General features: G+C 39.1%; 1 protein-coding gene across 6 annotated transcripts in view; it reads right to left on the reverse strand.

Moving 5' to 3' along the window:
• LOC138176002 (FERM domain-containing protein 4A) overlaps positions 1-24,850 on the reverse strand; it is a 416,847-nt gene that overhangs the window by 36,243 nt on the left and 355,754 nt on the right. For all 6 annotated transcript variants that reach the window (XM_069106685.1, XM_069106684.1, XM_069106682.1 and 3 more), the window contains exons 15-16: positions 5,798-5,931; positions 13-135 (exon numbers count right to left, since the gene is read on the reverse strand). In XM_069106685.1, the coding sequence (XP_068962786.1) occupies positions 13-135; positions 5,798-5,931 (257 nt within the window). The remainder of the gene's footprint in view (positions 1-12; positions 136-5,797; positions 5,932-24,850) is intronic.

The raw sequence follows: 24,850 nt of genomic DNA on the forward strand, positions 1-24,850 counted from the left end.
CAAAGGACTCACCTCTCCTTTGGGCAATATTTTCTGTTCATCCAGTTTGAAGGCGGTACCTATTCTTCTCCGAACAATGGGTGGTTCCTCCCCTGGATCCAATGGATATTCTCTTGGCAGTTTCCCTGTAAGCTCCTGCATACATGAAAAAACATTAGTAGCCGCAAGAAGCACACATATTGGAGATATCTGTTTATCCACACATATATATACTTACATATATAGACATACATATACACACATAGACATATTTATGTTCTAAGACAAACACAGGCATACATACACTCACCCTTCTCAACGCATTATCCTAGAATGATTAACATTGACGGATATGTCTAATGGGACAGTTTGTATTTTAATTACGATATGTACAAATATTCTTTGCCTTACAAAAAAGATGCATTCCCAAACTGTAAGTTCCAAAATAAATTTCCATAAAGTTACTAATTTCTCCAGTGGCTGTCATTATGAAGTCAGAGAGCAGCTATTCCTACATGAAAAAGAAAAATTCCTAATGGACTGAATTGAAAATTTATGGAGATGGGGGTTGGGGGTGTGGATCAAGGTTCTTAGGCCCCTTTTCACAGGGACAGTGTTTTCCAGCCCTTTCAGAGCTCTATCTAATTTCTCCCATTCAGGGTTTCTTTTGAACTCCTTCCCACCTCAACCTGCCTTTTCCAACACCATTTGTAGGGATTTCTTAATTTCTCTAATGCTTCAGTTCCTAGAATTTAGTTCTCCTCCCTTGATCAGAGTTTATGAAATGTCTGGTATAGTTTAACTACTATAGGAGACTTTGTCAAGAAGGTGCTGTTGTCTACAGTATTTGCTGCCTGAAAATTTGTCTTCAGGTTTGGTAAAATGACCCTATTTTTGCAATTCTGTAAGCTTAGAATTCCATAAAAGTTCATTTACAATAAATAATAGTTGTATCATATATTGGAATGTACCTCTGAACCAGTAAATTAATAGAAAACTTGAGTGTGCCCAGGAGGATGGATCTATATGATCAAAGCTCCAAAGAAGTCAGCTGAGCTTAAATGGAATTAGTTTGCACTAATGTAAGAATTAAGTAAGAATTTTTATGGGGCAGCTAGGTGGCTTTATGGATAGAGCGATGGATGGACCTATAGTCAGGAAGATCTAAATTCAAATATGACCTCAGATACTAACTACTTTATGACCCTGGGCAAGTCACTTTAAGTCTGTTTGCCTTTTTCCATATGTCAAATGAGCTGGAGAAGAAAATGGCAAGCCACTTCAGTATCTTTGCTAAGAAAACCCCCCAAATGCTAGAGTCAGGAGGACCTGAGTTAAAATTTGACCTCAGACATTTACTAGCTATGTGATCCTGGGTAAATCACTTAACCCCATTGCCTTGAAAGAAAGGAAGGATGGAGGAAAGAAAAGGAAGGAAGGGAGAAAAGGAAAGAAGAAAGGAAGGAGAGAGGGAAGGAGGGAAGGAAGGAAGGAAGAAAAAGGAAGGAAGAAAAGAAAGAAAGGAAACAAAAGAAAACCCCAAATGGGATCACAAAAAGAAGGACATGAAAAACAACCCAACAACAATTTAAATGGGGGAGGGAAACTGGAGAATTGAAACTTCTACCAATGCAGAGCTGCTACTGCTAGGCTTAGAGAGTTTCTTAGGGCACTAAGAGATTATGGGATTTGCCCAGGATCACACAATGTTGGAGGTGGGACCTGAACCTAAGGCTGCCAGCCTCCAAGGCTGCTTCTCTGTCTAGTGAGTACACTATGTTGCCTCATGAAAATACGAATAGAAATTAGAAATACAATTGACATGAGTGATAAACTTCTTTTAATTTCTTTGCAATGTATGTATGTAAAAATGTCTTGAAAGTATTCAAAGGGCAGAACAATTCCAAATGGTCAGGCTAGAGGTGCTTCCCTACCCTGAGGCTGCCTAACAGCCTTCCCTCCTTCCCTGTTTTCAGGTCACTGGTTAAATAAGCCCCCCCGCTGTTTTATTCAGGGCAAATATTGAGGAGTACAATTTTGTTGCTGCTATTGAGTTATTTCAGTGATATCTGACTCTTTGTGACCCCATTTGGGATTTTCTTGACAAAGATACTAGAGTAGTTTGCCATTTCCTTCTCTAGTTCATTTTACAGATGAGGAAACTGAGGCAAACAGGATTAAGTGACTTGCCCAGGGTCACATAGTAAGGGTCTGAGGCCAGATTTGAACTCAATAAAATGAGTCTTCCTGACTCCAGGCCAGGTACTCTATCCTGTGCCCCCTAGCTGCCCCTAGCTGTAAAGTACAATAGTCAACTATTTTGATGTAGCCCGCTGCTCCTTCTGTTTCCCCTTTTTAAAGAAAGGTATAGTTCTGATGTCTTTCAAGTAGCTATTACATATGAATTACCATAGGCTTATTCCACAGAATGTTTTACTATTGCCTTAAGATCCTGCCTATGAATGGGCAGATAACACCTTTCAGTGTTAGACCAAACTCTAATTTAGAGATTTTTTTTTTCCTTTCATTTTGCCTTGAAACATCTGAGGAGAAAAATAAAAATTATAAAAACTATCACTAACTCATGACTCAAAAGCACATATAGTATCAATAGAAAATACAAATTAAAAAAAGTAGACTACTGTTGGGCTTAAAAATCACTTTTTAGAGTTAAGGTCTGTGGTGTCCCGAAATTTAATCTGAATGAATTAATAAGTAACCAAAAAGAAAGCATGATTTGATGCCACTGTTGTGGATAGCTTTCCCAGGCTGCACTTTCTTATTTGCTCTCTTTATGGCTACATAGTTCACGCAGGAGATCATAGTAATTCATGATATTCTGAGTGGAATACAAAATATGCATTTCATAGAAAAACAAAAGAATACCACTGATGAAAGGGAGACTTTTGCCAATAAAAATGAAACAATGAATTTAGTAGACTAGTGCTGAGAGTGGGAGGTGGGATGGGGTGGGGGAGGAGGGATAGTCATCTTATTGCACATCTTTGGCTGTTGGGTTCTTTTTTTCTTCTTTATTCAATTTCTTAGTGGGGGGTGGGGAGAAGAAGGGTGGTGGTAGGAGGGAATGTCTGACCTGCAGTTAAGAAGCCTGGATTCAAGTCCAGACATCACCACTTATTACCTGTATGTCATTTAACCTTGCCAAGAGACTTAGTTTCCTCCTCCATGAAAACCATAATTTACTCTGGTTCTTTTGGGGTTTCTCATAATGGAGAATCTTTCTACCTTGCTTTAAATTCTGCCATTACTCTAATGCATATCAAAATATATTTGAATCCTTTAAAAAATATCATGGTGTTACATTTTGTCCTCTTGTTGCAGAAAGAAACATTTTGGAGTGGGGAAGGCAGGGCAGTTGGGGTTAAATGACTTGCCCAAGGTCACACATCTAGAAAGTACCAAGTATCTGAGACCAGATCTGAACTCAGGTCCTCCTGATTCCAGGGCCAGTGCTGTATTCACTGTGCCACCTAACTGCCCTAGAAAAAAAATTTAATTCTCAAAACAGTATCTTTGTTTCTGGTTGATACTAACAGCCAATGTAGTTACCATGTAATATTGTTTGATATAGTCTAGACACCTGTATTGGTATCTTATAGTTCCTTATTAAATACTGTAAATTCTATGAGGGCAAAGACTAGTCTTTAAAATTTCTCTCTCTCTAGAGAGCATCATGGGAGAGAATTTGCAACTCAAAAAAATTTTTTTTGCTTATTCTTTTTTTTTGGAATTTATTAATTTATTTTTAGTTTTCAACATTTATTTCCACAAGATTTAGAACTCAAATTTTTTTTGAAAAACTAATGTTAAAAATTGTTTTTACATGTAATTTGAAAAAAATACATAAACAATTTAACATTAAAAAATAAAATGCCTATCTCCCACTGAATCAAGCACAGTGCCTTGCAAACAGTAGGTGCAAAGGTCTGTTACATTATATCACATGAGATAATACAAGTGGAGGGAAGTATTTTGTAAACTGAAATGCTATACAAGGGTGAGGTCACAATATCGTCATCACCATGACGTGAGTTGTGAACCACTCTAAAAAGTTCCTGGTTTTTGCAGAGGGGGAAGGCACAGCTGTGTTAGATAGTTTCGGATACAAAACAAGGCTTTAAAATCCATTTATTAAAGACACATAGAGAACCAGTAAGCTTAAAAAATACTTTAAGTATATACTTTGTAAAAATGTTTCCTGATATTTACAATATCACTTAGAACATCTGTGGCCAGATCCTGTTCTTTCCTAAGATTTGAAATGGATTTGTGTTAATATAGTCCTGCTTTGTGCAGACTCCAGTTTAAATCAATCCAGACCATAATTAAGCGAAGGAAAAATGTAATATGATCTTAGTCTATGGCCCTTGTCTCATTTTTCCTGCTGTAAGCCATTATTATTTGGGGGGCAGGGAAGCATGTCTCTTTCAGCCATGGCTGAAATCTCATTTGCGCTTTCCCAGTTTGGATGGTTTACCCCTTGTAATGTGGGACAATCTCTCTTAGGAATAAACACACATGAAACACATGCACATATACAGAGAGTTCATATATACTCTTTTCTCTCTCCCTCCCCACATATATCATACACTTTGTATTTCAAAATGACATCTATAGAAATGTTCAGAAATAGTCATGGAATGGAAGATGAGGCAGAGGTGGGCATGCAGAAGCACTGGCAAGGGGCTGTAGCAGGCTCCAAATCCCAATGAACTGTGAAATGATGAGTGCACACAATTGGCTTGGATAAATACTGCTTTGTTAATGGAAAAAAAAAATAGCAGTGGGCAAACTTCATTGAAAGAAGGAAAGAAAGAAAGAAAGGAAGAAAAGAAGGAAGGAAGGAAGATAATACTTCACATGTATAGGCTTTAGGATTTACAAAATGCTTTCTTCACAACAACCCTGTGAGGTAGGTAGTGCAAGTATTAGCATCCCTATTTTACAGATGAGGAGGCTGGGGCTCAGGGAAGTTAAGTGACTTGCCCAAGGTCACACAGCTAGTAAGTAGCAGAGCTGGGATTCCAACCCAAGTCTTCTGAATCCAAGTCCAGTGCTCTTTCCAGAAAAGAAAAGGAAGGAAGGAAGGAAGGAAAGAATGAGGAAATAAGAAAGAAGAGAAAGGAAGGTAGGAAGGAAAAGGAAGAAAGAATGAAAAAGGAAGGAAGAGAGAAAGAAAGAAGGAAGGAAAGAAAGAAAGGAAGGAAGAAAGGAAGGAAGGAAGGAAGGAAGGAAGGAAGGAAGGAAGAAAGAAAGAAAGAAAGAAAGAAAGAAAGAAAGAAAGAAAGAAAGAAAGAAAGAAAGAAAGAAAGAAAGAAAGAAAGAAAGAAAGAAAGAAAGAAAGAAAGAAAATTAACAAAATTCAAGCCCCAGAAGACTAAGGGGATTTATGCATCAAGTGAAAACACTGACTTCCCCTTTCACTCCCAACCCACCCTTTCAATAGGAAATATGATTTATTAAGCCAACTTTGAACTTTATCCTGTTTTAAGACCAACACAAACCATAACAATATCATATTCAGGCTGCACAAACTCTTGGCAGAAGCCATTCATTCACTGGACTTTCAAGAACGATACTAGTCAAGATTTAGCAGGCAACAAATGGAATATGTTTCGGTGTGGTTCATTAACTTCCGGCAATTTTTCAATAAAGGTGAGGTGAGTGTCTCTGGAGGATTTTCTCTCCTGCTTATGTCCTTCCCACTACTCCCACCCTTTCCCCCTCTGGATGTGTTCTTGAATACATGTGCATGCACAGCCCAGTTCTCCAAGGCTGCAAGATTCCCATTGCCTACCGCTTCTCGAAGACACAGTTTCTTCAGCTCCTCCAGTCGCTGGCGGAGTGTCTCCTCCAGAGCTTCCTGCCTAGATTTCAGTGCGGCCAGCATGTCCTTCTTGGCAGACTGAGAGCTATCTGACTCCTGGGAACCTAGGAATAAACATCAGGGTTACTAGGATGGCCGACAATGGGACACACATCTGGAATACTCATGAATTTCACTGGAACCTCCACTGTGGCTATGGGATAAATCCTAGCAAGCAAGACAGTATGAAATGAAACAGGTGCTAAAAGGCATGTGTATATGCTGAGTGAGATCTCAGTGTTCAGCTGCGTTTGGAGCCAGTCTGCAGAACAGGTGGAAGACTTACTCACTCCAGTAAATTTATTTTTCCTCAGAGGTGCCACACACCAAATAACCTCCTTATCAAATTTCAGTGGAACTAATAGAGCTAAGGCAACATCAGAAAAAGTTCAAGTGACATATGATAAATAATAATGATGATGGTAATGCTAGCTAACACATAGTGCTTATATATGTAACAGGCATGGTGCTAAATGCTTTACAATTGTTACTTCATTTGATTCTCACACAACCCTGTGAGGTAGGGACTATTATTAGCTCTATTTTACAAATGAGGAAACTGAGACCAACAGAGGTTAAGGGACTTGCCCAAGGTCACAGAGTGTCTGAGGCTGGATTGGAACTTTCATTTAGACTTCCTGACTCCAGGCCCAGTACTCTATGCCACTATGTCACACCTCAGTTAACATCATATGTATTTTAAAGAATTTTCTAGGATATCAATATGAATATTGAGGGTTCAAAGGATTTTGAGTTTTAAAGGATCATGGATTTCAAGATGGAAGGACCTTCAGTGATGTTCCTTTCCAACTCCTCTTTCTACAGATGGGGATATAGATACATTCTATAGATATGTGATATATTCTATATTTATATAGATACATAGATATATTCTACAGATGGGATACAGAGCCCAAGAGAGGTTGGACAAATGACTTGTCCAAGGTCACAGAGGCAAGGTTCAAACCTGTCTACTGACTTCAAAACCAATGCTCTTTCCTTGATAGCACCCTGCCTTTTAAGAGGGAAATGAACTGACAGCAGGAGGTATTAGGAAATACATTTTGGAATGGCTTTTTGACATGGGAACATGTTTGATATAAGCAAATTGTGGAACTTGCCAAAGCGGGTGAATACCTCAGATATGAGAATCTTTTACACATGCATATAATCTTCCCACCATGCTTTTGGTCAGTAGCAATGCCAGAAATGGTGTGTATTCTGTGTATGTGATGAACAGGAGCACAAAGTCAAGAGCACAGTGTTTGTGTTCAACTAAGCATAAAGATTGTATTCAAGGGCAAGCCAGCCTTTGTTCCCAGAATGAATCATTTCTGATGTTGCTTCCACCAAGAGTAAACAAAATCAGAATCAAGCCAACCCATAAACAGATGAATCTACTCCAATACTTAAAGTCACCTGTCACTCTGCCTCTTCTAACAGCAACGGATTTCAGTGTCTCTTGAGCCATACAGTTAAGGCAGCTAATTCATCACCTAAATGCCTTCCGTTGTGATTTGGGCATATTTTTTGCCCAGTTTAGATTGAAATCGGATTCACTGTCATGATATGTTCTACATTTGTTTCTGTTGTTGTTATTTCAGTTGTGTCTGACTCTTCATGACCCCATTTGGGATTTTCTTGGCAGAGATACTGGAGTGGTTTGTAATTTCCTTCTCCAGCTTATTTACAGATGAGGAAACTGAGGCAAATAGTGTTAAGTGACTTGCCCAGGGTTACACAGCTAGTAAGTGTCTCAGACCAGATTTGAAGTCAGGAAGAGTCTTCCTGACTCCAGGCCCAGTGCTCTATGCACTATGGTGCCACCTAGCTGCCCTTCTCCATATGCCTTGCACATAATGGCCCCTTAATAAACATTTGATAAATAAATTGATAGTGAATGCCATATACTTGAAGAGAGTTAGTGAGTCCCTTAATTTTATTTCTTTTGAGTAAATAATTCCTGTTGTGTAGTCTTTGCTTGTAGGATTTGTGTCTCAAAGTTGTAACCATTCATTTTTTTTTCTCTCTTCTGGATTTTCTTTAGGTTTTCTCTATCTTGCTTCAACTGTATGTCCCCAAACTGAATACAGTTCCCTTGTGGAAGCTTGACCAATAAGTAGAAAATGGTTACCTCATGGTTCCTCTGATGTATATTCATGTTGATGTATGCTGCAGTGACAGTCTGTTGCTGCTCTGGGGTTTGCTTGCATTTGACCCCCAGCAATTTTTGGAAGATGTAAGTGTCTTGGGTGGGGTGAGGAGGAAAGGGATGAGGATGCTTGTAAAAAGCCAGCCATCTTGATTTAGTACAGCTTTTTCTTCCTCCCTAAGTAAATTATGTTGTATCTAACAGCACTGCACTGTATTTCATCCTGTATATGCCTGTCTAATTTCCCAATTTGGTCAGGTCATCTTGCATCTTAATTTAGTTTTCTAAGGTAATAGTTACCAATCAAAGTTGATGACCCTGGAAAATTTAATGATTATATTCTCTACATCATCATTTGAGAATATAATATAATATTTATAATGCTACAAGGTACTAAAAACCCCCAAACAAAAGAGACCAAGAGATTCAAATCAAAGGAGATTAAAGTAATATTGACTCCAAAGGAAATTCATCTCTTTTTTCACTCTATGACCAACCTCTTAATGGAGAATGATGATTTCTTAAGGTAAATGTGAACTTAATGTTTGTTTAAAACTGACATAAATCATAATAATATTCGGTTCAGGTTGGTGTATAATCTTAGGATGATAATGATAGACCGTTCATTCTCATCTCTACTATGGGAAGACTTAAGAATTGGTCAGCACTATTCGCCGAAGGCTAAAATGGTTAATTAACACTAATTAAATTGTTATTACTTTGCAACTCAACCATACCAAATGCCAAGAATACATATGCCAAAGAAAGACAGTGTGGGTGCTGGGGAAGTCTCATGAAACTCCCTAAGTTTCTGCCTCTTTTTTTTCCCAGGGTTTTTTGTTGATGAGCATGCCAAGCTGTCAAGAGGGATTCCAGCACCTGGGGCAAATTCAGCCTTTCTGGGTTTGGGGAGAGGTGGAGAGGTGCTGAAGTGTGGGGGTGGGGAGAGGTCCAGAGCGCTGCCGTGCACTACTGAGACACAACAGAGATAGATTATGGAAAATGAAGAGTTAAAGATCTAGGTGGCTGGGTTTTTGAAGATGGAAGACGATAAGATGGAAAAGATTGTGAAGTCGGTACTGAATTTAATAGAGAAGAGGCGATTAACCTCTCTCATCCTCAGTTTCCTTATCTGTAGAATGTTCAACTTGAAGGCTTTTAGGCTTACTTTTAGCTCTAAATCTGTTATTTCCCATTTTTCAAATAAGGAAATAGATTGAGAGGATAAAGGACTTGCTTATGGTCACTCAGGCAGTGTCACAGTCAGGACTTTCTAATGCTCAAATCCCGCATTCTACTCACCACACCTATATTGCTTCTTACAATTCTATATATGTTCTGGAAATAAGTTTTGCATGGCTGCACATGTATAACCTATAGCAAATTGCTTGCCTTCTCAATGAGGGGGGAAGGAAGGAGAGAATCTGGAACTCAAAAATTTAAAAAACAAATGGTAAAAATTGTTTCTATGTTGTAATTAGGGAAAAATTAAAAAAAAAATTTAAAACAAATTTATAAATGTCCAAATAACTGAAATTACAAAGATTTCTTCTTTCTTACTAAGGAAAAATTAGAGACATCAATATATGATGCAGAGAAATAGAACATTTTATCAAGTCACATTTATTGGCCCTCGTCTTGTATAAGAACCTCAACAAGAAAGCAAAAAGAGGTACAAGGATTCAAGCATTCACTTCAACTATTTACTCTTAAGAAAAGTCACCTTTAGGTCATTGGGAATCATTTCAACTAAGGGTAAAGTGGTCTGTTCTATGCCCCATCAGTCTTAGCTGTGGCTATTTCCTTGACAATGCAACAAAGATAAGACCCATCTATTTCATGTCACTTCTCATGCTGTAATCCTTTTTGCCTACTGGGCTTTTCCAAACTACCTAAAAAACAAGACTTTGAATTCATATAGAGTCAATTCTCTCTATCCCTCTCTCTGTCTCTGTGTCTCTCTGTCTCTGTCTGTCTTTGTCTCTCTGTCTTTCTGTGTCTCAGTCTGTCTGTCTCACACACATACACACCATAGCTTATTGAATATAAACCAAAGCCTTTAGCATAATATTCCACAATCTGGACACAAACTATGTTTCCAACTTTAGAACCAATGTGGGACAAGAAAAGCATGGAAAAATTGAACCTGCAAATGATGACACAACATTATTTTAACCTATAACTTTAATTCCCTTTCCCATGAATCCTTTTGTTAATCATATGTCCTAATTTAAGTTTAACCTCTTTTTATTCTTAACCCCCTCCTTTGTATCCAAACTTCTTAGTATAATGCCTAGACCATATATGAACTTAATAACTGTTTCACTGACTCTTTTTCTGACCTTAGTAGGGAAGCTATTGAAAGTATCAAGGAGCCAAAAATTTCAATTTAATTCGACAAGCATTTTATTGAGCACTTACTATGGATGAGGAATAGTGAATACGACACAAACCCTGTCAAGAAGGAGCTTATAATTTAGTAGGAAAGATAGAAATCTATAAATACACACAGAAAATAGACAGAACATAGAGAAAGAAGAACCTTGGGAGATGTACAAACTTCTGTGGAAGCACAGGGGAAAGATTGGTGGCTCATGGGAAGTTATATAAAGGAAATAGCATTGGAATTGGGCCTTGAATAATGAGTAGAATTTCAATAATATATGCAGAGCAAAGGCACAGAGGAAGAAAAGTACAGGATATTTTCAGGGGATGAGTAGTGAGTATAGTTTGGCTGGAGTTTAGAATGCATGAAGAAGTGGGGATAAAGTTGGAAATGTAGTTTGTGTCCAGATTGTGGAAGATCATGCTAAAGGCTTTGGTTTATATTCAATAAGCTATGGTGTGTGTGTGTGTGTGTGTGTGTGTGTGAGAGAGAGAGAGACAGACAGACAGAGAGACAGAGACAAAGACAGAGAGACACACAGACAGAGAGAGATCATTGAAGATTCCTGAGGGTGGAGGGAGAATAATATAATCAGAAAATATAGGCTAAAGGAAAGCACAAGAAAAAGAAGCAAACAACAGGAACAGTCCATCAGTCAAGTATTAATAAGTAATCCCTATGTATGTATGATATGAGATATTAAAAAACACATAAAATACAGCACCTATCTTCAAGGAGCTTATAACTATCTGGAGAGTCCCAAAATAAATGTGTAAAAACAAAACAGTCCAAGTCAGTATATATTCAATCTATGTATGATTTGGTAGGCAAGTCACAGAAGACATTCATAAAAGGAAAATGATCTAAAGCAAGAGACAGTCAAGCCATCTATGACTTGGTAGATCTGCCTCAGACACATGAAGTTTGAATGACCTGCCCAGTCACATAACTTGTGAGGGTCAGGGGTAGGATTTGAACCAGGTCTTTCTGATTCCAAGTTCAGCACCTTATTCACCATGCTCTTCTAGTGCACCATAATAAATATTAATATCAGGGAGCATAAAATAATGTTAAATGTGTAGTGTTTTATGAGAATTCAGAGGAAGAGAAATCTTTGTTGATAATGACAATGGACAATGTCTTTGAAAATCAAGACTTTAATATTATACCCAATTTTCATCCATGTAATATGTTACCCATCTGAAAGTTAGTGAAATGGAGTGTTAGGTAATGATTATGATGAGAGCACAGTGTCTTACACATGGTGAATTTTCAACAAATATTTGTTAGTTTGATTTGAATGGGACCAGATTAAAAAAATAAGCTATGATTTCAGTTATCCTAATAATTGGATTGATAACTGATCAAAATGATTTAATAGAAAACAAAAATTGGATCATGTTAAAAAATTGATCTCAACTCAGTCATTTTATTTATAGTTACAGTTAGAGGGTAGTAAAACAACTTACCCAAAGTTGGACAGTCATTATGAATGGTAACCATGACATACATAGCTATGGAATGAGAAAAGAACCCGACTAGTTCGCCTATTTTCTAGACAGAACTGCACCCAAAGTTACTGTTTTGTCGGGCTTTGGCTGGTGAAGTCCAGTGAGAGCAGCATTCAGGCCAGTGGGCGGTCTGACTCACTGGGTCCGGATGTTAAGGGAACACCAGCAAGCACAAACAACAGCACTCTTCCTGACACGTTGAACAAATAGAAGGATGTCCTCATTCAACGAGGACAGAAATTGTGCTCCCATCTCTCTAAAGCTGCTGAGCTACTCAGCACAGGATATGAGCATGCATCCTGGAGGAGAAGACTGTTAATCATCAGGAATTTCTGCTCATCTATTTGATGAAACGGTGCTGATTGGATCAGAGGTTCCAACACAGAAGAGGAACGCTTCTCTCTATGAATGCAATGGGGAAAAGCCAAACAAACTCAAGAAGAAGAAAGAAATCTGTTGCCTGAAAGGAAAGGAAGGAAATGGCAATCTGTCTGCTTAGGCCTTTGGTAAATAAGCATTAGAAAAATAGACTTATAGTAGATCAATGGCATGGGGAAAGTTTTGGCATATACTTCACAGTCAAAACATTTTGAAAAGACTGAATTTGTTTTACAGAGAAAAAGAAGTAGACACTAATTTCCCATCCAAAATTCATAATTATTTATTCTTTTCATGAAGGTGAACTCCAAGGCAAGATGAGCTGATCAAAGATAACTTACAGAGAGCCTAAACATGACTTTTCTGAAGGTCATTATCAAGGCACCTTATCTAAGAATTAAATGGGGCCTTTAACAAGAACATTAGTCTATGTTAGGCTATTCAAATTCTAAATCACGCCTAGAAAATTCTCCATCAGGTTCCTAAATTTCTTTAGTGTGAAAATTTATATAAATGTATAGCAAAAAAGGAAAGTCTTAGAAAAACTAACAGGAGTGGCTAGATGGCACAGTGAATAGAGCACTGACCCTGGAATCAGGAGGACCTGAGTTCAAATCTGGCCTTAGACACTTAAGACTTACTATTTAATACTTACTAACCATGTGACCTTGGGCAAGTCACTTAACCCCAATTGCCCTGCCTTCCCCCCTCCAAAAAAGCAAAAAAAGCAAAAAAAGAAAAACAAACATACCTTTTGCTAATGTACAGGCTGAGTAACATAAGGTTTGTTTTTTCTTCTGGACAATCTGAGGCTCAGTAGTATCTTCACTAGAGGCTGGACAGTAGAAATAGTCTAATGGATCTTTTTGTTTCCACTGTCTCACCTCTCCAACTCATATTTCAACCTCCTATCACACTTATCTTCTGAATGCATGGATATGATTCTATCTTCCCTATCTATGGCCTAGTGAATAAAGTTTAAATTCTTTGACCTGGCAAAGAAGGCCACCACCACACCTTTCAAGCTTTTTGTTATAATATACCTCCTCCTCCCAGATTCTCTTCTCCCTGAGTTTTCATGACACTAATCTCATCTAATTCTTCTACTTTTATGACCATTGTTTCTCAGACCCTTTACTGGATCATCAGTCACATCTCATTCCTTTTGCAAAGGTGTGCCTCAGGGATCTGTCCTAGACCACTTCTCTTCTTTCTCTACTCTCCCTCTCTTGGTGTCCTGGTTAATTTCCATGGGTTCAATTATCATCCCTACTTAGATGACTCTTAGGCCTATAAATGCAACCCCCATATGTCTCTCTGTCTCTCCCCCAGTCCCCCCAACTCCCTCTCTTTCTGCATCTGTTTGTCTCCTAGTCGGTCTGTCTCTTTGTCTCTCCTTTCTCTGTCTCTGATCTAAACCCATATTATCAACTGCCACTAACTGGAAGACCTGTATTCAACTCAAACTCAACATATCCAAAAGAGAATTCATTATCCCCACCCCACCCCAGCTCTGACTTGTCCTTCTTCCTAACTTGTCCATTTTTCTTAAGGATGTCACCATCTTTCCAATCACTTTCCAGTCACAAGGTTTGGAACCTTAGACTTAACTTAAGTTCTCTTATGTATCCCTCATATCTAATCAGGTGCCAAATGCACTCAATTCTACCTGCACAATTTATTTTTCACCCTTTACCTTCCCTCCACTTACATGAATACCACCCTAGTTCAGGCTCCCATCACCTCTCACCTGAACCATAACAGCTTCCTTACTGGGTTCCTTGCAATCACTATCTCCCCTTTCCACATATCTACCAAAATAATCTTCTTAAGACATAGACCTGACCATGTCACTCCCTTGCATGAGAAGCTCCAGTGTCTCCTCCCTTTTGTCTCAAGGATAAAATGAGAATTTTTCTATTGGGCTTTGAAAGACCTTCAAAATCTGACTCTAGCTTACTTTTCCATAGTGTTCATATTCATCACCTTCACGATCTTTACATTCTAGTAGAACAGGCTTAACGGCTGTTCTTTATACATGATGTTTCAGCTCCCATCATTATGATTTTATGACTCTACAGACTCTCCTCCATGCCTGGAATACACTTTTCCCTCATCTCTACCTTACAGCATACCTAGCAGGTGGTTGTTTCCCCCACCACAAAACTCCGTCCAAGTACCATTTTTGAAAGGAAGCTCATGATTCCTCCACTAGGTAACGCTTTTCCCTAGGAAATATTTTGTATCTCATTTGTATATATTTTATATTTATTTTCGGTGTGTACTTTTCTCCTTCTCTCCTCCAAAAAGAACTTCTGAGGTTCCTTTCAAAAATGGTACTTGGATGGAGTTTTGCTTTTCTTTTTGCATTCCAATGCCTAGCACAATGTCAATGCTCAATAAGTGAATGCTGAATGATTGTCATTCCTTTGTATCTATCACTGTCTTGATAAGGTTCTCTTTTAAAATATAAATGCTCCTCAAGAGGATTAACAGGAATTCTGGGCATTTACATGAGTTTACAAAATATACTACATGTATTATTTCATTTGATCCTCATAAGAAACTTGCAAAATAGTACAGGTAGTTATTGTAGTGTGTGTGTGTGTGTGTGTGTGTGTGTGTGTGTGTGTATGTGGCGGGGAAGGCTGGTAAAGGGTTTTGATCAAGACATCCCCAGTCAATTGATTTTCCCCTTTAGTCAAGTTGATTAAATCATAGGAACTAAGGGACAGGTTACAGAGAATAAGTTGTTACAATCTTAAAAGAAATGTATAGAAGGCTAATACTCTTACCTCTTGGTGAGGTTTCAAGAAACTCTCTGATAAAAATTGATGGAATTAGAGAGAAGCTAACCATTAATTGGCAAAAGATCAGCCATGTCTTTAAAAGCTAGACACTGTCTCTAGAAGGTAGTTACAACCAGAGACTGGTCTGAGGTGTGACTCTGGCAGCAGAGATAAGAAGAACCAAGCTCTTGAGAGGAAATAGTTCCTTTCCTGGGAAAGGAATTTCTCTCTCTTCCTCCATTTCCCCACCCATGTAAGCCATAATAGCATCTTGAAGTGGAACTTTTCATTCAGGAGACACTAGAGAAGACATGATAAAAAGCAGGAGATAGTTCTTAGGAGTGAATTATGTAAGTAGAGAAGAGATCCAGCCTGATCTTTAGGAGCTGAGCTGCAGACAGTACAGTTAAACGGCATGTGTGGTACAGACTGTGCCCAGAAAGAACTGTAGTAGGCCACCATAGGAGGCAAAAGACATTGGGGATGTTCAGCACCAGAAGGCATTCACATATATTCTCCAAGTGTATGCCTTTCAACTCCTGTGTTCTAAGTGTGCATGTGTGTCCTCTTCCCCTTGATCCCGTGTATACTTGTGGGGAACTGTGACCCTGGTTTATGAAGGACGTGTTCTGGGGCTATTGTTTGCATCAGACTGTGAGCTAACAAAGCAGGGACTCTCTTTCGCCTCTCTTTGTATCCTCAGCACTTAGCACAGTGTTCAGGACTTACTAGGTGTTTAATAAATGCTTGTTAACTGACTGATGTCACTTCATAAATGCCTCCATTTGAGCTAATTGTGTCCTTTTGCTCACTACTGAAAGTAAGTATATCAGTTGGAGCTTGTGAGTTCCCCTTTTAATTGTATAGACATATAGAATGAGTTGAATCTCAGGCAAGCTGTCCTTGTTCCCAGGGAACTGGGAATCGGAGTGTGAGTTGGAGAGAGAACCTAGAGTATGCTACATTGCTGCACCCATTTTTACCAACGAGAAGGCTGAGAACTACTGCAGTGGTCAGGATAATAGGCATTTTTCATAGCTTTAGGTTTGTTTTTTTCAGCATGCGTAGTTAGACTGATCTCCTGAATAATCATGGACATCAATGATGAAGCCCGATGGTGTTCTGGATGCTTCATGTGATTGATGCAACTGAGGAAATAGTACTAGATAGGGGACTTGGTACTCTAAAGGGGATCCCTCTTCGATCGGGTCTAGTATAAAACGTCCTCCATGAGTTAGAAGCACCTTCGGCAATTATGTCTCTTTGTGTAATGTCTTGCTTGACATTGAACAAAGTCATCTGTGTTTACCTTTATCAAGGAACCTTGATGAGAGGCTGCTTCTTGGGGGAGAACTTTTAAAAGTGTATTATTCTCTTGATTGAGATTTAAATTACAAAAAAAATAAAGTGGAATCTTGTATTCTATGCATCTTTCCATCAGTTGTATAACTGTAATGATGTGGGCTCCTAGAGAAAATAGTTTGTGAAATGTTCCCTGTTTCCTTATCATATTTTCATGAAGGATTTGATATGTATGTATATCATTCAAATGTGAATGAAGATATATGTTAAGATGGGAAAGTAGGCACTGAACACATTTTTCTAGAAACTGTTGGGGTTTATGCTTTGTGCAAATAGTTTTTGAGACCCTAGGGTCACATCTATGGTTTCAGAGCAGGACTCTGAGGCAGCCTCATTGTTATAATAGTTATTAATAAACTTTCTAACAATAGGAAGAAGTATTAATGTTAAGAGAATAAGAATGTGCAAACAGCAGAATGATGAATCTAGAGTGAATCCAGCCAAAGCTAGGTTCAGCTTTGCAGGACATACTTTCTCCAAGATGTCAAGGCCAAAGGTACATATTCTTCAGCAACTGATGTTCCTGGCTGCTCATGATGGAGGTGATTCAATCACAATCTTACAACTACATATTCTATTTCTATACATTTCCCTTTCTCATTTGTTCCTTCTATAGTTCTCTCTCTCTCTCATTCTCTCTCCCTGAAATGACTGTGGCATTTTATAGAGAGCAGCCGACAGAGGTTCATTGACTTATCTAAGGTTCCAAAGCAAATTAGAGGCAGAACTGGGAAGAAAAAACCCCCAAACCTCTTAAGGCCTGTCCCACAACCATATCCCCAAGCAAAAATTGCCTCTGGAGTAAGGGGGAATGTAGAAAATGAAGGGTTTATGCTCTTATATTTTCATTCAAGACACCACCATCAGTCACACTGTTCTAATTCTTTAAAAATAGATATTATGATAGCAAGTAAAAAATAGATATAATTCTACTTGCTTACATGTTAGTATTGAAACCCACAGAATCCCTCCAGGAACACTGGCATTTTCTTGGTCATTTTATGGAGTTTTCTTTAAATAGCTTAAAAGAAAAGAAAAAAAAAAACACACATACTCTTTCTGCCTCCACTCCCACCCAACCAGAGTCCTCAGTTATGGCAAATTCCCTAAACAATGTTCAGAATAAACCCTAAGATACCTCCCCCTCCCAAGGGGATACAATCTACTTATAAGACACTATGTATTCAACTGTAAAGGGAAAAGTAGAGTTTTATATTCAGGACCTGAGGATATATATTATGATTCAAATCTATTCTCATTCTCCCTCTCTACCATTTTAAGTGAAACTTACCAGAAGAGAAAATATTTCAGATTTTCACAAAAGGAATAATCATATTTTATTTACTCTGAATATACATTAATCATTTAAGACTCAGTTACTAGTCAGTATTCAGGGCTGCATACCTAAACTTCATCTATGTCTGTGAAACTCAGTTCCTTGAAGCAAAAATGAGGAATATAGAATGATAAACATTTGGTGAAAACAGGCTAATAGTAGGAGGAAAATGTGGGAAAGTGATTTCTGTCCTCTTGCCTTCTTCAGTTCATGGTACTTATTGACTACTCAGTGAGTTCCCATAGGAACTGCACACTAAGAACATGATGTGAGATTTGGTGATGTGGAACTGCAGCATTTGGGTCTGTATTGGCACATTCTTGGGGGAATTCTATAACAAAGGAAACTAAGAGGTCCTGCCTTATTCTTTCTTTTGAAAACCAGTAATGCCCATGGTGAGAGACCAGAAGATTCTTTGGAGGCCAGTCTGGTCTGGTGTGTTCTCTGCAGAATGTCCATTTTGATGATCAAGGACATTCCTGACCAGACTGGGTTTATAGACTACCCAAGAGGCCTTAAACCTTCGGTGCAGCAAATCTGGAAGGATCTTGTTTCACACACATGGAGTAAATCTCTAGGGGTGGGAAGTGAGGTTCCTTTACCCCTACAGAGTGGCAGAGCAGAAGTACATAGGAAGGAACATTAGATAGGAATAAGAGGACATGAGTTTGAATCCCAGTTCCTCTATTTGCTACCTGGGTGACTGTCATTGAGCAGGTTATCTAAACTTTCTGGGCTTCAGTTACTCATCTATAAAATGAAGGCTTGATTTTTATAGATGAATAACTGAAGCCCAGAAAGTTTAAATAACTTGCTCCAAATCTATGATCTTTGAACACTGGCCATAATTCTTTCACTAGGTAGTTCTAACATTTATATGGTGATCTTACTAGATGAGACCTACAAGGCTGTGCAGTAGATCTCTCATTAGGTATCTGGTTCTATCACTGTAGCCTTGGAAGAGTTCAGAGGAGCACCGTCCTTCAAATGATTTAGCCTTTTCCCACTCCATTTAATTTTTCCCAGTAAGATATCTTTGTTTTTAGCATATACCAGTAGATGAGAAAGAAAAGACAAAGTCTTAGATCATTAGAGATAGAAGGAACCAGAGATATGTTCTAACTTACCCTCCTCCCTTTATGGATGAGGATCATATAGTAAGCTGAATTTGGGTTTATGAGAAGTAGGATAGCATGTGTTAATCAACAGTTGGATTGAAGGCTATGGGATTAACAATGCCAAGAAAAGGGAGCAAGAGGATGGAGAGAAAGGAATTGAGCTGCAGGATTGCTTAAGACAAAGGACATGTATCCCACTGAAGGGGAAGGGAGATGAGAAAGGGTCCATAAGAAGTGGAACTGTCATTAACTTCATACATAGAATCCTGTCCTCTCCAGTATCAGGAAAGATCGAGGTCACTGACAGCTACTGAAAAAAAGAGGCACAATCAGCAGCACCCATCTGACTGCTGACAAGATCTACGGAGTCTAAAGCTATTTCTCATTATTATTATTGCTATTATTATTTAAAGAAGCTTTCATTGTTTGGTGTCTGATGATAAGTTTCCTGTTTGGTGGCTAATCCTCCAGCTTCCCACTGATCTAACCTCAGGAACTTCTAAGCTGCCTATTATCAGTATATCTGAAACCTCTTTTCAGGCTCTGACATGCATTAGTGGGAAAGGCTTGACATGCTATCTGGTCCAGTTACCTCTGATACTAGTGTGGTGCATGATTCACTCCTCAGTCCTTCCTTCCCTTAACCCTTAAAAAACATTCTTGCTCATTGAGTACAGGAGAGTTGTAGGGAGAAGGAGAATGGCTGGGACAGAACTAAAGGCAGCAAAAGTTAAGCCATTATATATTTCTAAGCCTCTTTCATGTTTCTGAATTTAAAAAAAAAAATTAAATGCAAAGTGTGCAGAGAGCAAAGAGAGAGCACAATGTAGGGAGGCTAGAAGGCTTGCCTTAAAATTCAGAAGGATATGTGTTCAAGTACAGAACTGGTTGTGTAACCGTAGGCAAGTTAATTAAAATGCCCCCAGGCACTGAGGGTAGCTAGGTGGTGCAGCGGATAGAGCACTGGGCCTGAAGTCAGGAAGACTCATCTTCCTGAGTTCAAATCTAGCCTTAGACACTTAGTAGCTGCGTGACCCTGGCCAAGTCACCTAACCCTGTTGGCTTCAGTTTCCTCCTCTATAAAATGAGGTGGAGAAGGAAATGGTAAACCACTCTGATATTTCTGACAAAAAAAACAACAACAAAACAAAACCAACCCATGAAGAATCTGACAGGACTGAAAAATGACTTGGCAATGAGACTCCAAACAAATTCTCTGAGACTGTGTGATAGTAATGGCAATTAAAGATTCCCCTGTATTGGCTTGGTTTTCAAATTGATTATGTTAAAACCCAGAGTTTGTTAATCCCACCTGTGGGATGGGCTTGTTGATGTGAAAAGAAAGTCCTGAACTGGGAGGAGCTGGTGATGTAGATTTGGAGAGACACTAGAGAGAGGCGGAAGATCTTTTTGGAAGCAGCACCTCGTGGAGAGAGAGAGACTAAGAGAATTGCTGGTGGCCGCTTTGAATTGCCCTGGACTTTTGAGACCTGCCCCCTGAGCTGCCAAGGACTGAGGAGACATGGCTGTTTTGCTGGTACTTTGTCTGTCTGTTTTGATGTTGTTTTGCCAGATTTGTCCACTGGTGAAAGACAGTCCTTTTGTTGAAGAAGTCCTGGAACCTGGCTGTTCACTAAGAAGCCCTGAGACTGTCCTGCAGACAGAGAGTGAATACTGTCCACTGGTGAAGGACAGTGCTGTTGTTGCAGGGGTCTGGAGACTGTCCTGCAGACAGAATGAATACTGTCCACTGGTGAAGGACAGTGCTGTTGTTGCAGGGGTCTGGGAGCCTTTCTGTTGGTTCAGAAGCCCTGAAGAAGGATTTTCTTGTTGTATGTTTACAGAAATCCTGGGAGAGGGCTTTGCTAATGTGTTCAGGGGTTCTAGGACTGTTCTACAGACAGAGGATAAATTCATGAAGGGACTGGCAATGTATCTTATGGCCTTGCTAAGCCTTGTCTCCCCAGGAACTAAGATTGCTGAGAACTTGCCTCGTGTCAAGATGAAGAAAAGACCTCCATTTGGGTATTAAGTGCTGTGTTTAAACTTGATGTAACTCTGGGGTAGATTCAATTGTGATCCAGGGGTGGGGAACTTTTGACCTTAAGTTTGGAAACTAATCTCCATTTGAGAAGAGGGGCTTTGTGGTGGACCAAATGAAGGTATAGCCTAGGGGTGGAGAAGTATTTAGAACAGGGACTTTGTAATTGATTGAATGATTGGAAGGTCCTGGGGTGGGGTAGTACTTGGAGATTATTTAATCACGCTTAGTAAATGCTGTATTTTGAATGATGTCATGTTTTGATCTTCTCTGTTCTTGGTTTGTCACTGAATAAAATAGAGAGCACCTATGCTGGTATTTTGAACCTGGGAAGTTGCCTTTGCTTGGCATTACATTACAGACTGTAAGTTTCAAAGGAGGTTCTGTGAAGCAATCCCAATCCTCTCCTCTCACCTCAAAAGGAGCAAAACCAAAAGAACTTTTTTTTTTGCTTTTTGGAGGGCAATTGGGGTTAAGTAACTTGCCCAAGGTCACACGGCTAGGGTTGTGTGTGTGTGTGTGTGTGTGTGTGTGTGTGTGTGTGTGTGTGTGTGCGCGCGCGCGCGCGTGTGCATGTTAAGTGTCTGAGGCCAGATCAGAACTCAGGTCCTCCTGACTCCAGGGCCGGCACTGTGCTCACTGCGCCACCTAGCTGCCCCCCAAAAAAACTTTTTTTAAACATTTTTTCATTCCATTCAATTCAAGAGGCAATCTATATAAACTAAGGTAATTTATATAAAGTGCTTTGTAAACCTTCAAGCGCTTTGTAAATATTGGTGGTTATTTTTATTGTTCAACAAATATTTATTCAATTCTTTCAGGTTTATGAACAATGTCAATGTGATTGCTACAATATAAATGAACTGTTTTCTACTTAAGAAGGAACAATATTCTTATTTTTAGAAAACAAAGGCTGTTGGGGCGGCTAGGTGTCACAGTGAATAGAGCACCAGCCCTGGAGTCAGAAGGACCTGAGTTCAAATATAACCTCAGACACTTAACACTTATTAATAATGTGACCTTGGGCAAGTCACTTAACCCTAATTGCCCTGCCTTCCCCCCTCTAAAAAACAAAACAAAACAAAAAAAGAGGCTGTTTCTGACAGTGAACTGTTCTCCATTTGAGCCTCTAGAGATTGTGGTTTTACATTCCTGGCATAAAGAGCACTGTGATCATTGTTACAGACATTTCTAACACTCTAAAGAAAGGCTATATGGCAATGCAGGAGACTTCAGGGATGGGACAGGTTACAATATTGTACATATTAGACATTTGGAAGTTATTCTCAGCTCTGTCAAATATCTACACTGTGATCTTCATCAAGACATGAAATCTCTTCATTTGTCTAGCTTTAGAGCAGAGATGAAGAATCTGTTACCACAAGACCATGTTCAGAAAGGACTTAGAGAGCTTGAACTGGACATAAAAGCATGGTGAAATGAGCATGGTGATATGCCCACTCATCCAGAGTTGGAAAATGAACAGGGCTGGCTAAAAGGGGACTAGATACAGAGAAGGGCCCTGTGCTGATAGGAATGTGGATGTTAACTTGATCTAGCTTTCAGCACTGTCTGTTCAATAGACCATCATATTTTGTTTCCAAAAGACAAACACAGCTGTTAGCTTTTGACCCACCCTCTGCTACTTAGCCAGAGATTCCACACATGGTGGCTACTAGAGGTAGACAAATGGGGGTCTCACTGGAATTCTGTGGCTTTGGTGTAAGGATCTCAAATTTTTGCAATGTGCTTTTTGCTTTGCAATGTGAAGTAGAGGGCATCTACCACTCTCAAGACATTTAGGAACAAGTAACATTAGTTCCATGATACTGAAGAAGGAAATGCGGCAAGGACAGGTCTGTGGTTGACCAAAAGATGAATTTTGGGACTCAGAACAGGAATCTGGTAATTATGACAATTGGATGCTTCTGTTCTCATTTAATAATACAGTTGTATAGGACCCTGCAAGTGTTTTTTTCTCACAGTAAGAATATGAGGTAAGTAGTTTTCATGTTATTATTTTGAAATTCAGAGAGAGTAACGATGGGCCCACAGAGCTGTTAAGTAGTAGATCCAACGCTCCAACTTAGGTTTCCCAAGTCCAGTGTTTGTTCTGATAAACCATACTGTATTCTTTTCTATAGGTAAGTGCTTTTAGGAAGGGAAAACTTTATAAGTCAGCTCCTAACTGAAATGACTTTGTGGAACATTATAGCCCATTTATAATGACTGCTCTGAAATGGCCACCCAAAGAAGCTGGATGCTTCTCAGATGTGTCACTAGGGCCAACACAGACAGGTTTGCTGATACCTAGTCTTAAGAAGAGATGAGATAGTTTTCCCTCAGATACACATCAGCCAAGAAAATATGGGTAAGGCTTCAGACTACTTTCCTTGTTCTGACATTCCAGAACCAGGGCTGGATTATTCCAAAGGGCAGTTAAGCATTTGTCTGGGGGCCTTCACTTATTTAACCTTCACTTTTAGGATTTTTCCAGTGGGAAGGGTGGCACATGGCCCTCATAGGAATGTGCCTTGCATGATTTTCCAGCCCTTGTCCCAAAGGCATAGTCATCGCAGCAAATCTCAGCCTGAAAGCCAGATAGTAAGAAAAAGATGCAACTGGTAATTAGTAAACAAGTATGTCCCCCATCAATGACAACCAGAAGGTATTTGCTATGAGATTTTCTTCAATCCTTTGTTTTCATCTTGAAAATATTTCTTTTCTGGCATGGCTATGTGATTTACTAGTAGTGGTGATTCATGATTAGCTACCCATCTGCCATATTAAAAAAGCACAAATCAAAAGCTTCAAAGACTTATTCCAGGGCCATCAGCAAGCCACACATTAGGGTTAGGAGAAATCTGAGCTTCTCTCTCTCATCCTTGCATCTGTCTGCTTTCAAAGCTCTTCCATTCTGGGCAACCTTTAGCCAAAAGGCTTACTTAACAAGCTTTCCAGGAAATTGAAGACTATAGTGGGGGATGTTTTAGTGACTTTGCTTTTTTTTTTCTGCCTGCTGAATGAATGACAAAAGCATTTATTGAGCACTTATTATGGCCAAAACACTGTGTTAAATGTTGGGGATAAAAACAGAGAAGATAGTCCCACTTTATAATGGGGGAGACAACACATATAGAAAGTTTCAGCCACTATTCAGATGGGAAAGTCCCATGGTCCTTAGGGTGCAGCAATGGAGTAGATGTCATTTCCAATGATAAAATCATATCAGTTTCTGAGCTTGAGTCATTTGACAGTGCCAAGGATTTTATTAACTGAGCAATTTCATTTGTCAAGGTTTGCCTATGACCACTTTGCAAACAGGCTTTCTACTGAAACAAATCACTAGCCAAAGGTCCAAGATGAGCCTCTGAAACTCAAGCCTCAGATATCAGTCCAACATGCTGCTGTGGAGCCTCCTGGAAACAAGCCTTTCAAATCCTAGATAGTTAGGGGAAATGGTTCTATACTTTTTCTTTAAAATGACAAGGAAATACATTCTATTGCTAAAGTATTCTCTATTAGTTCCATTACAATGCATTTCCTCCATTCATAAAAATATACACACACACACACACCACTTTGTTTTTTATTTAGAGGAGCTATTACTAACAGAGGATCAGTCCATCAGTCAACAAGTATGACTGATTGATCCTAGGGTGTGGGTGAAAAGACAATTGCATTATAAATCATCCTTTTCATTCTGGACTATCATTTGATTGGCAGCTGCAGCTTAATTTCTTTTTTTTTTGGTAGCACCTGTTGACATTTGTGACATGATATCTCAGTTTACTCCTAACTTTGCAAGCGTGTTTTTTTTTTTAATACACTGCTATATGCCAGGCTAGTCTGTTAGCTACTGCTGTTTCCCAGCCAGATGGTGTGGAGTTGTGTTATTATTTACATACTCT

This window comes from Petaurus breviceps, unplaced genomic scaffold (genome assembly GCF_028583685.1).
Source record: "Petaurus breviceps papuanus isolate PSGF00001 unplaced genomic scaffold, PetGlider_PUasm1.0 80, whole genome shotgun sequence".
Taxonomy (NCBI): domain Eukaryota; kingdom Metazoa; phylum Chordata; class Mammalia; order Diprotodontia; family Petauridae; genus Petaurus; species Petaurus breviceps.